We start from the raw sequence: 12,431 nt of genomic DNA on the forward strand, positions 1-12,431 counted from the left end.
GCCTTGGGCATGCTTCGGATATTCTAGAGCTTTTGGACTTGAAGAAATTCCTAGGTGCTGTTCCAGCTACCTGGGATCCCAAGAGCATGTTGGAAATGGCAACTTTCCAAATTGGTGAAGAGGTCAGAGTCTCTGGAATGGTTCTGTTACTGTGGATAGTGTGGGGATATTGCAAATTGCAGTCTCTGGTTCACCTCTTTGGTCTGTTCTGTAACGTGACTTCTTAACCATTAGTAGTAAAATTCTCTTCATGTCATAAAGTGAAGGAGGCTAATTGTTATGTGCTTTTCTTTTTGTCTTGCCCAGGAGGAGTTTAGTGGCTATGACTTTGAGAACAGATTGCACGTCCGCATCCACGCAGCCTTAGCCTCTCTAAGGGAAGTAGTTCCACAGTGACGGACGGGAAGTCTCGCTATCCTTTCCCACAGTTTCTGCACTTTAAGATGAAGCAGAAGAACAAGCTGTTGGGAAGACCAGCTTTTCTTCTGAAAACCACTTGTGCCAGAGACACTTTCCTAGTATGGTCAGAGTTGGTATGGCTTAGTAAAATGTTACAACTTTAAGTAGAAGGAAATCAACCTGGAAGAAGGTGAAGTGACCTTGTGTTTTTAACTCTTCAGTTTTTATTTTGTTTAAACCAAACTGAACACAATTGCTTGTAACTCTGTGGGTGAACCTAAATAAGCACACGTGATTTACTTCAACAGTATTTTAAAATAGATCTAGATCTAAAATATGCCAAAGGGAGCACTTCTGTTTTCATTAGAATAATACAAGAGAAGTAATTGGTGTAAAAGTTAAAGTTGGGAGTGGTCAGAACACTTTTTTTCTTCAAGCATTAGCCAGTGCACAAGGGGGGGAGGAAAACTATTTGGCCACAAAAAGCAGATTTTACTAAATTTTAGTGGCTTGTGTCAGTGACTTCATGATGACTAGTGTGTGACTTTTAACCCTCACATTCCCTTTTGATTCTTTCCCTCCCAACCCAGCTGCTGCTTGTGATATAAATTATGTCAGTATTTAGGATCTCTGCTTCTGGTATGTTCCAGGCAAATGTTTCCTTCGTTTGACATGCTATTACGGTGTGGGCAGCTCTTGTTTCTGCTCTCAGTATTTTGAATATTATGCTAAAATGCATAGGCCAGATAACAGTAATTTTACGTGTTTTTTCATCCAATCTGCTGAATCTTTATAGCAGTGACCTTTAAAGATACTAAAAAACCCCAACCAACCAAAACTCAGAACCAAAAATCTACTTTGGTGTTTATACCAACACTATGACATCCCCCAGTCCCTATCTGGTGTTCCAAGCCTGTGGCATTAAAATACCTCAGAGAGCTTAAAACTTTTATCCTTGCCATAGAATTTTTAATACTTGGCCATCTGTGTGCTCGTCTGTAGCTTTTTTTTAAACCTTTGTCTGTCTCTTTGTGTTTTATATTCAGTTAGTATGGTATTCGAGGAAGGTAAATATTTTTTGAAGCTGGTGAACGGAAATGTGACCAGAAAGTTGGCTGAGTTTTGTTACTTTGCAAAGCTAAGAAAACTGGATACCCTTTGGAAATAGTTGTCCAAAAGCCTTATCTTTACTTTGGTCAAATTGCCTTAAACAGTTCCCTTAGCTTAAACATTTCTTTTTCCTTACTGTTTTGTAGAATACGTTGCCAAAGTTTTCGACCTTGCCCACACCTAACCTTCATTGATTTGCTTTTGAGGTTCCATCTAAAGCAAGACTGATATGGAGGAGAAAAGTTATATCCTACTCGGTAGGCCAGATGAAGAGGTTGAGACACTTTTCTTTCTGTCTAGAAATACACAGTTCCTGCTAGGAAAGGCATTCCTAGAGCAGTTAAACACTTCTGTTGCAGTTCCTGAAGGAGAGGAGAGACTCTTTAGCTCTTAAAAAAGCGGTTTTATTTTTTTATGATCTAGGTGAGTTACAGATAGTACACTGGGGTTTTTTTTATTCAGCTTTGACAGTAATAATTGAGTCATAAATGAGCGTTCGGCTGTATTTGGTCAATCCAAACAAGTATTGACTTGAAAACAATCTATTGTATATATAATGACTACTTAACACTCAAACAATTATTTTTAAAATGGACTTTAATGTACTTGAAACCTTACTTTGTCCTATCTGACTTTTAATGTTTTGCAATCGGAGGCACAGTCCGTGCTGGGTAAATAGCTAGAAACAGTACAGTTACTGACAAAACTCCTTTTAAATACACTGCTTAACGTGAGACTAGGCTGTTGAGGACACAAAGCACCTGCATGCCATTTGTGTTGGGATATCTAGGGTCTGCATACTTGGAGGTAGCTAGCAAATTGTAGTTAATTTACTGAAAGGCCTGTTGTTCTCAGCAGGCCGGGAGCTGGGTATGGAAAGACACTATATATTCATATAACAGTTTAACTCTGTGCAAATTGCAGCTTTTCTGTGGATTTAGCAAGGCATCACTGGAATAGAACTATCTGTTTCTGGTTCGGGTTTTCCTTTTGTTTTCCTCCCTTCGTAAGAGAATCCTCCTACGTTGTGAATGTCACAGTTACTTCTCATGTTAGATTGTGCCTGTGATGAGAAAAAGATCAACTGTTATTTTGTGTAAACCGGTAAGTTTTTATACTTTGGAACTCGGAGGCATGGTCTAATAGCAATAATGGAATATGCATCTTGCTAGCTAATATGTTCAGACTATCTTTTCTGGGTCAGGTATTTTTGTTGATGTTGATGCAATTTTTATCTCAGTATGACTCATTTCAAGTAAACAACTAGCATTTTTAGATGTCACGAGGTGGCATATTTATTGTGATGTACTGTAAATGTTGTTAATTTACAGGACTTGCACTTTTATATTTCTGAGTCAAAAAGAAATGTGGACATGAGTTTTGTTCCCTTGCTCCTCAAATTTGTCCATTAATTGGTGGCCTCCTGAACAAGATTGATATCAAGTATTGGGAAAACTTCTGCGACACCGAGTGACTCTGTAACGAAGTTTTCTAATCAGCAGTTACCTCAGCTTTTGTTCTTCCAGTATAATTGTAGTCTCCTGGTTTGGAAAAGTGAGTTACATGTGTCATGTTGAGATCAGCCGTAGAGTGGACGAGGTTTAAGGTGCATTCTTAAGACATCAGATTTACTTGTTCTTCATTAAAGAAAAAGAACCAGACACAATTGTATTTGTTGTATTCCCACACCTCTGAAAAATGTTTCTCATTTACTTTAAAGCGAGCACTTTAATTTCTTCTCTCTCTGACTTTGAATGCTTGTTTCATATTCTAGCTATGCTTTATTCTTAAATAAAATTGCCCAAATGTTGTATGGAATTGCTTTTCAGTTTACAACAGTCCGGTTGTCTCTTCGGCAGTTGATTGTACCTGTGGTTAAAAACTGCCCTGTAACTGTTTGCAGTTTGAAGGGGAGCAGCGTTTGGTGGGTGTAGGGCTGTGTGTGACATTATCAGGTTGCTAATTCAACCTCTCCATGGGTCAGAGTAGCCTATAAACCACACTCAAGCTCCGTTTCCAGTCCCCATTACACGATACTGAACACGGTAGCTATCACTTTCTTGAAAAACTCTTCAGTGCCCAACAAATGTCATTAAAGCTGGTGTTGAGATCACCCATCCTGGGCTCTGTGGGTGGCCCACAACGCAAATGGCAGCTTCCAATGAAATCTCAGAGCAAGAAGTACAGGTATATACCCAAATGATCAGGGGACTGGAACATCTTCCTTGTGAGAAAAGGCTGTGGGAACTGGGGCTGTTTAGTCTGGAGGAGACTGAGGGGGCATCTCATTAATATTTACAAGTATCTAAAGGGTGGGTGTCAGGAGGTTGGGACATCCCTTTTTTTCGATGGTATCTAGCAACAGGACAAGGGGTAATGGGACGAAGCTGGAACACAAAAAGTTCCATTTAAACATAAGAAAAAACTATTTCACTGTTCAGGTGAGGGAGCAGTGGCACAGGCTGCCCAGAGGGGTTGTGGAGTCTCCTTCCTTGGAGGTCTTCAAGACCCGCCTGGACATGTTCCTGTGCAACCTGATCTAGGTGACCCTGCTTCTGCAGGGGAGTTGGACTAGAAGGTCTCTAAAGGTCCCTTCCAACCCCTAACATTCTATGATTCTATATTGGCTCTGAGGCTTCATTATTTTATATGAATCAGGAGCTCATGAAAAAAAAAAGGCAGGGCAGGGAATTGTTTCTCCGCTTGTTACAGTTTGAATAAATGTTTATACCATATTGTCTTGCTTTCTGATGTTTTGAGGTGAGGTAGAAAATACTGCATCAAAACCGACTTACAGAAGATGGAAATATACAGGCAGGTTCCAGTTCTGGATCATTTTGACCAAAGAACAATCAAAGTACGTTGTTGTATACAGATAGTCAGAAAGCACGGGAACCTCCTGTTTCTGCACCATTTTTTTGGTATGTCTATACAATACTCCTAACTTCTGCCAAAGCAAATTAGCCAGCGTACAGGATGCAGTGGGATAAAAATGGGGTTATTATACAAGAGGCCTGACTTTGTCACAATGTTACTAATATGTGTTTTCCCTGAACTTAAAAGATTTGTTCAATTAAAATTTGCTGTTGTTATTAGATGGCAAAAAGTGAGATTCCCACTTCTTGCCCCCCCCACCCCTGTTTTTTATGAGACAGTATGAAATTCAACATGAGACAGAATAAACACTGACTTACTTCTGGTTTTGACCACCTCTGTGTGTGTTTGGATCTCAGAACTAGACCCAGCATAGGTTACCAGAGTAAGCACATGTTTTTCATTGCTGCTATTTTTTTCCCCAAAATGCTGTTTATGGTTTGATGAGGCTTATTCCAAAATGGTGTTTCGACCCGTTAAGAGCAGCAGGGTGGGCTGGCTCTCACATCCTCAGTCTGGTTTGGTTTTTTCTTGGCAAGTTGTGCTTGCTTATAGGAGATGCCCAGAAGGACTCACAGGTGAATGCATTAAGAGAAGCAAAAACCTGATTTGAGTTCAATGTTGGAGAGGAGAAGGGAGGGAGAGAGATGAGAGAGATTGTCAGACTTTGCTGAGCAAAACCATTTGCATAAGAAACATCTCCCAGTCTTTCACTAAAAGCAATGTGTTTACTGTATTTAAAAAAACCCCATCATTGTACTGCTGGGACATTTACTTCTCCCCACTTGTAGCAAAGCCTCTGACAGAGGGAGAGATAAAGAGTCAGAGAGCTATGTGTAAAGGCACCTTAAATAAAACAGCATTTTGTATCCTCGGTAGAAAATGCGAGGAGGTTTTCACGCAGGTCTTTGTGCACAAATGCAAACCTCCACTTAGAATTTTACTGAAGTCTCTGGCAGGTAAAAACACAAAGATGGTCCTTGCAAAAAAGAAAAAAAATGCAAGTCCTCTGCTGATTCAGCTGAAGCTTTGAAGAGAGTGCAAGTCAAAAAAAACCCCAAAGCCAAACCAAACTCCATCCACCCCACAAGCTCCCGGCCAGTGTGATCCATTAACCTGCTGTGAAAAACTGAAGGAAGAGTTAATGAAAGACCTCATCATTTTCTGGCAGAAAAATAAGGCTGATCTGGCACCTTGGTTTGCTGAACTTTAGTCCAACCTCTGCCTTCTGAAAATTTACTGGAAGCTTGTTACCTCTCCACATGGGCAAAGGGTGGTAGGACACGGTAATTACCTTCAGTAGGCAGCCTGCCCATAGGCTGACAGGCTCTTCAGTTTGGGGCCAGAGGGCAATGTGCTTAGTAGAGTGGCTGGTGCACTCCCTGTGATTAAATGTGTTTAAAAGAAGTGGGTTCACAAGCTACCTTCTGATCTGTATTCACTGAGTATAGTTTCAAACTAACCCCTTGACAGCCTTTGCACCCAGGTATGTTTGGTGCCTTTCTGAAGTCCTGTTGCTTCTGGATGTTCTCTCTGCAGAACTGTAGAGTGCAGGTTACTCTCCCGACCTCAGAAATGACGCATTTTCTAGTCCTCTTGTTTGTTCTGGAAGCATATCTTATTCTTTCTGTAGGAAAGCTGCACTTCCTCATTTCAGAAGTCATAGCATGTTCATACTGAACTGCCTGAATGTTATGGTCTGTGTGGTCACTCTCCAGGACAGATGAGCCTCTTGTGAGAAGTTTTCTTCAGGAGTAATTACGTTCTAAGGATTCTTCAGTGGAGGAAGCGTTTTGTGGTGAGTTGGCCATTAACATACATTCCAATCAACTAACTTGAAAGCAATAATGATATTTTGTTAATTTGGAATGACCTAATTTGCATATGTGTTGTAGACAGTCTAAATGCTTCAGCAGCACTGACACTTGAGTCTTAATTCTTCAGTGCTGCTGGAATTCTCCTCGGCTTTGTGTGGAGATGCAGACATCCAGGAACGTGAGAGCAGGTAGGTAGGTGATGGTTCAACAACTTTGAAGACTCATCTGTAGCATTGCTGGTGGGTGAAAGTTTTTCTCCCCCAGCATAGTCCTGGCCATGGTTTGCCCCCATCATCCTCCTGCCTTTGTGGTCTTGAAAACAGTCAGCAGTAACCTGGAAAATGTGGCACTTTTTTGGGTGCTTGTTTTATTGCAGCAGAAAACAATCTTGTGTGTATCCACTGAAAATGTGTAGAGCAAGTGCTGGAGGGGATGGAGAGGGAGGAAGAAAGGTCTTGTAAACTCTTTGTTTGAACACGAATGGCTTTTATGGCTCATTGTGGGGTTCTTTGGTGGCTTTTGTCTATAAAATGAAGAATTCAAGACATGGATTTGAATTCATATTATGATTCCCTAGTTGTTTGGCCCCTCTGACAATGGCTCATGGTGCAGAGAGGGCGTAAAGTATCTGATGACTACAAATGGCAAATACCCCCTTTAAGTTAAAGGAGTGTTTGGGAAGCAGTGGAGGAGGGTAAGGGACCAGCAGCTGCAGGCATGCCATCATCAGGGTTAGACACTTCACACTGCAGTGGGTTGGATGATGAGCTGAGGGGTTCTGCTCTACAGGTTAGAAATGGTAAGCCAACTTGAATGGGCAAAGATGCAGTCTTCAGAAGTCAGACTGGGTGTTCCATGCAGCCTCGAGACTCTGCTCGAGGGAGGCACCAGGCTGTCATGGAAAATAAACCAGATGACACTGCTGAGTTTTTTGCTCTTTATTTCCAAGAGCTCATCACCTTCTGAAAAGGTTGGTTCCTGCCAATGCTTCATTTGAAGAGCTGAGCTATTTGAGAGTACTCTCCTGCTCCAGCTTAATTTCTGCTTCTGTTTGCAGGACATCCAAATCTGGATCTAACAGAGCTAGTCAAAGAGCTGGAGTTTGTTGGCGGTAAGTTGCTGTTGGTTCTTTTAAGATACTTTGAGACAGTGTTCCAGCCCAAATGGATGCAGGTAGACTGAATTTATTATGGAATACATCCAATCTGTATCTAGTGATGTGAGAGAGGCACATGGGCTCTGGATTGTTAAAAAGGCAGCATCTTCAGAATGCACGGGCTTCTTAATGTGGGAAGAATTAGTCCCCTGAGATGCTATACTTTCACCTTGAGTACAGAGGAAAGCCTTGGATGTCTTCAGTCACTTCAGTTTTAAGGTTTTGGGAGAGAGATTGAAAGAGTTTAAAGATATTTTAAGGTGATTTTAAGATAATTTTAAGATATTAGTTTTAAGATGTAAGAATTTATAAACCCCCTAAGCAGATAACAACTTTACACTTACCCGTTTGCAAATAGATCTTGTACCTGTGTGCTTATGAAAAGATGATTTGGTTCTGCAGGATGATGAATGGATGCTTTCCATTGGGAAAGGAACTCTGGAGCTTTCAGCTACTCCCTGGGTCTGGCTGGAAGGGCTGGAACACATAGTGCCAACCAGAAGGTTGTGTTGCCTAGCCCACAGCCTGTTTGTATCTGCCCCACTGGTTTGGGTCTCCATCACCTGGTTACTGTAAGGATCAGCAGCTTCAAATTTCTTCCAATTTATTTGCCCTTTATTCAAAAAGGCCATTGAGCACTGGAGGCAGCCTTGGTCTTTAGATTGAGAGCTGTACACTAAGATAATGACAGCAGTGAACAGAAGCCCCAGCTATGAACAGAAAGCGATGCTGTCTTATTCCTAGCCTGGGATCTCCTTTATAAAAACTGACGACCACTGATTTCAGCACTTGAAGCAGTTGACTTGTAAAAATGACTGGTGGATGTTGCAGTGCAACAAAAGTATCACCAAAGGCTGAATTTTGGTGCATTTGCAAGTACAAATGTAAATAATTTGAGCATAGTCATGGAATCACAGAACAGTTGGGTTGGAAGGGGCCTTTAAAGCATCTAGTCCCATACTCCCTGCCACGGGCAGGGATGTTTTCCACTAGACCAGGTTGCTCCAAGCCCCATCCAACCTGGCCTTGAACACTGCCAGGGACTGGGCACCCACAGCTTCTCTGGGCAACCTGTTCCAGTGCCTCACCATCCCCACAGGGAAGAACTTTCTTACATCTAATCTAAATCTTCCCTCTTTCAGTTTTAAAACTGTTGGGCTTGGGACTGCTGGTCCACCAGGGAGTTTGCATAGCTGCAAGGGAGCCTTCCTTGTGTGAGGCATTGCCCAATGGGCCCAATTGGCTTGGGATGGCAGGCACAAGGATGTGTTTTCAGAAAGGATTTATCTCTGTCATCCTTTGAGTTATATTCCTCTTGTAATTTCTGATCTCATCCAGTCATGACTTCAGGAAACAGCTCAGTGCCAAGCTGTGATGGTGCATTGAAGACTCACCTTTTCTGCCACTGTGCTGGTTTTACGTATTAGCCAACGCTTGCTAATGATGATAGAAACCTGACCTCTTCGTCTGTTGGATTTTTCCAATGTTGAGGGTTTTATTAACCATGTGATGGAACAGTTTTGATCCAACAAGTACTCTCTTGTGTTCCTCTCTTGATAACTAATCTAGAAATCATTTTTCACTCTATATCCAAGACTTGTTCATGTCTTACCCTGCTCTTCACTTGGGTACCTGTCAGTTCAACTAATTAAGATTCTTGAGGAAGCTAAAGTGTCACCATCTGGGCATCCCAACTTGTATGGACTCAAAGAGTTCTGAGGTGCTGCAAAGAGGAGCCATGGTGTTTGAGCTGGCTTATCTCATGTGTGTAATGTAAAAGGTTTAGTTTTTTAACCCATAAGAGTACCAACGTGTTTGGGGAGTAGACAAAAATGTCCCTGTCACTGCAGGATCAGGAATACACTTCAGGCTTCTTTGTATATGAAGTGATACTATTGCTTTCTAAATTTTCTTTTCCCTTATTGATAGGTAAGCAGGAAACCATCTCCTTAAATTATTCCATCTCTGCAACCCAGGAAGCCTCATGAATATGCTGTAGAGCATCTAATTGAGCTGGTGCTGAAATCACTCTTATTTAAATGGGAGCAGTTGCTCATGTATTGCCGTTATGTGTTTTTCACCTTGCAGAAAATGGGGAGGAGGGACTGGAAGAGAAGGCATCAGAGTGCACAGATGGGAGAGCCCCAGCAAAAGGAGTCCTGATGTTCAGAGGAAGACAATTCCTTGAAGAACCTGATACTCTGTACAGCTCCCAAGTACCTCAGCAGCCACGGATTGCCAGTTCAGTGGCAGAAAGCAACTTTCCCCTTGCATCTGAGGGACCTTCATCCCCTGTGGGGCCAGGGCTGGTGTTTGTCCCTGCTGAACCCACCCAGCGTGCTGCCTGCTCACTGCTACATGACAGGCATCCTGGTGCTCTGGGAGGGATGCAGGCTCTTCACAGTCACTCAGACCTCCCAGAATGAGTTTACACCAGAAGAAGGTGCTGCTGAAGGTGCTTCTGCTGTTCCAGCAGCTGAGGCTTCTGTAGAGGTGGTTAGGTCACAACCAGAAGTGCAGAGTCAGTCTTCTGTAGCTGGAGAACTAGGGCCCTGGGCCAGCCAGGCTGAAGTCTCCGGAGAACCAGAGCCTTCAGCCAACCAGCCTTAGGTCTCAGCAAGTGACATAAATGGAGACTGCTTTTGAGAAGAACCATCACTTTTTTCACCACCACCATCCCCTGCTCCTAAAGGCCCATTGCAGGCTGTGCCTTCCTGCAATGAAGCTGAGGTTACTTGGCCACTGAGCTGGTATCACTGTGTCGATCTCAGAGCACTGGCACAGGCTGCCCAGATGGGTTGTGGAGTCTCCTTCTCTCCAGACATTCAAAACCCACCTGGATGAGTTCCTGTGTGACCTACTCTAGGTGGTCTTGCTCTGGCAGGGGGGTTGAACTAGATGATCTTCCAAGGTCCCTTCCAACCCCTAAGACTCTGTGATTCTGTGTGGGCGGGATGAGCCAACTATGGAGGCAGAGGTTCCACCTTCAGTTTCCACAGAAAATAATTGTTCCTTTTGTAGACCAAACAGCTTATCTGTTACACATTGAGCAGCCTTTAAATGTAGGGTTCAAGTGCTATAGCCTTAGGTCCCTCTGCTGCAGCTTTAGTGTGTGTGCCATCCTGAGAGAACAGAATCTACAGCACATTTGGGAGCAGCAGAGGAGGTTTGTACTTCGTCAGGTAAGAAAGTCTGGGTCATGGTATCATTATCTTGTTTCAGCATCCACCTCTACAGTTTCGTCAGTGGTCATTAAATGGAAAGGCACTGATCTATGCTCAGTGCAAGACAGGGCAGGGATGACTTCTGAGAAACTGCTGTAGTAACACTCTCTGCTTGGCCCCAGCGCAGATGTGTTTTTTCTCCATGCTGTCAATTTGAAGAGCTGTGTCTAGCTCAGGGCAGGACTCTGCATTCCTGTGGGTAAATATGCAGGTAAGAGTGATGGGAAGGTGTACTTTTGTGTTCAACCAGCCTTGCTGGAAACAAGCCGTGTGTTCTGAAGCAAGTATTAGAGACCTAAGATGTAACAGATGTGCCTGTGGCTCAAGGGAGGTGGCCTGGTGGAGCCCTAGTTTTGATTCTTACATTCTCTGAAGAGCTCATTTGCCAGCACTGACCTAGGAGGCCTTCCATTTAGGGAAAAAAAAAAGGTGGTGGCTGCCTGTGCTGCCTTGAGCTTGGTGAGTTTCTGCAGCTGGGCTTGAGGGGACCAAGCGCTGGTCACCACTTCCACAAACAGCGAGAGCGCTGGGGCTCATATTTCTTGGTGAGGCCCTTGCCAGCATCTGCTCCCTGGACAGGTGACACGTGCCCAGCTCCTCTCTTGCCCACCTGGAGAAACCCTCCAGCATGGAGCTTCCCTGCCACAGCTCCTGGTACTTACTGCAGGATCTGCCCAAGCCCTGTCCCAGGCCCCTGGAGAAGCTGTGATGTCTCAGCAGAGCGTGTTTGTAGAGGAGAGCTGAGCTTGGGCAGGTTTGTAAATTAAGATTGTAATTTATTTGTAAATCAGCTTTCAGGGGAGTTTGTCAAACTTTGGTTTCAGAAATAGCAGACAACTGCTTACCCAGAAGAGCCTCTGCTTAGACCATAAACAGTTTAACATTTCCTAGGGTGCAGGTGTGTGTCAGCCCCAGAGCAAATGGCCCCTTTTCTCTGAGGTGCTTTCACCAGCCATGGCTGTGTTTGCTTTAGATGTAAGGATTTTACAATATGACTGGAATTTCCTGCTCCCAATATCAACATTCTTGTTTTTATCTTTATAGTCATGGTATCAAGTCAAGCAGGATGGCCACCAACCTACCCTAACGTGTGGGCCCTCCCTTGCTTAACTGCCTTGAGACAAATACCATCATCAAGCCCCTCATGCTGGAGCAGGCCCCCCACCATCATTCCAGGGAGGAAGAGCAGCAGCATGGCCAGCTGTCTTTACCTGATGGGCTCTAATGCTCAGAACATACAGGACTGGAATCCTTTTCCTGACCCTGCTGCCAGTGCCCAGCACGGTGAGTCAGTGCTTGCCTAGGCACCTACTTGTTACTGAGGGAACAGGGAGGGCAGGCCCCAGTTCTGGCTCAGCAGAGGAAAGGGAGGCAGAGCTCTCCCAGCTGCTGTCTCCCCGCTCAAGCTGCCGTCCCTTGAGCTGGGGCAAAGGCTGCCCAGGGAGAAAGGCCAGAAGCAGTGTAAGCACAGCACAGCAGGGCTGTGGCAGAAAGTCACATTGGTGCAGGACATGTGACCTTTACATCAGGGTCCTGAAGCAGCAAGCTTCCTGCGTGCAGGGGGCTGACAGAAGGTGATGCCAGGGCTTGGATTTTACTGCTAAAAGTTTAATTTTGAAAAGGAAAAAAGATTTAAGAGAGGTAGTTAAACTACTTAGGTACAAAAGACCCAGTGCCTTCCTCCGCTTGTTAGACTTTGCAGTTGGTAGTGTTGGTCTTGCTCTGGTTTTTGTCTGAAAAATAACCAAGTCTTTAATCTCACCTTTATGCACGTTTATCTTTATGCCTGAGGCCTGCACCTGTAGCATTTATGTGGTACTCAGAACGGGGCAAAATACCCTCCCCTTAGAG

The 12,431-nt window shown here is 43.8% G+C and overlaps 1 protein-coding gene across 1 annotated transcript in view; it reads left to right on the forward strand.

Moving 5' to 3' along the window:
* The window catches only part of TTC39C (tetratricopeptide repeat domain 39C), a 43,510-nt gene extending 40,228 nt beyond the window's left edge, over positions 1-3,282 (forward strand). The window contains exon 14 of the mRNA XM_061994884.1: positions 307-3,282. Coding sequence (XP_061850868.1) covers positions 307-396 — 90 coding nt within the window. The 3' untranslated portion in view covers positions 397-3,282. The remainder of the gene's footprint in view (positions 1-306) is intronic.
* The last annotated feature ends 9,149 nt before the right edge of the window (positions 3,283-12,431 follow it).

This window comes from Colius striatus, chromosome 4 (assembly GCF_028858725.1).
Source record: "Colius striatus isolate bColStr4 chromosome 4, bColStr4.1.hap1, whole genome shotgun sequence".
NCBI classification, from domain to species: Eukaryota; Metazoa; Chordata; class Aves; order Coliiformes; family Coliidae; genus Colius; species Colius striatus.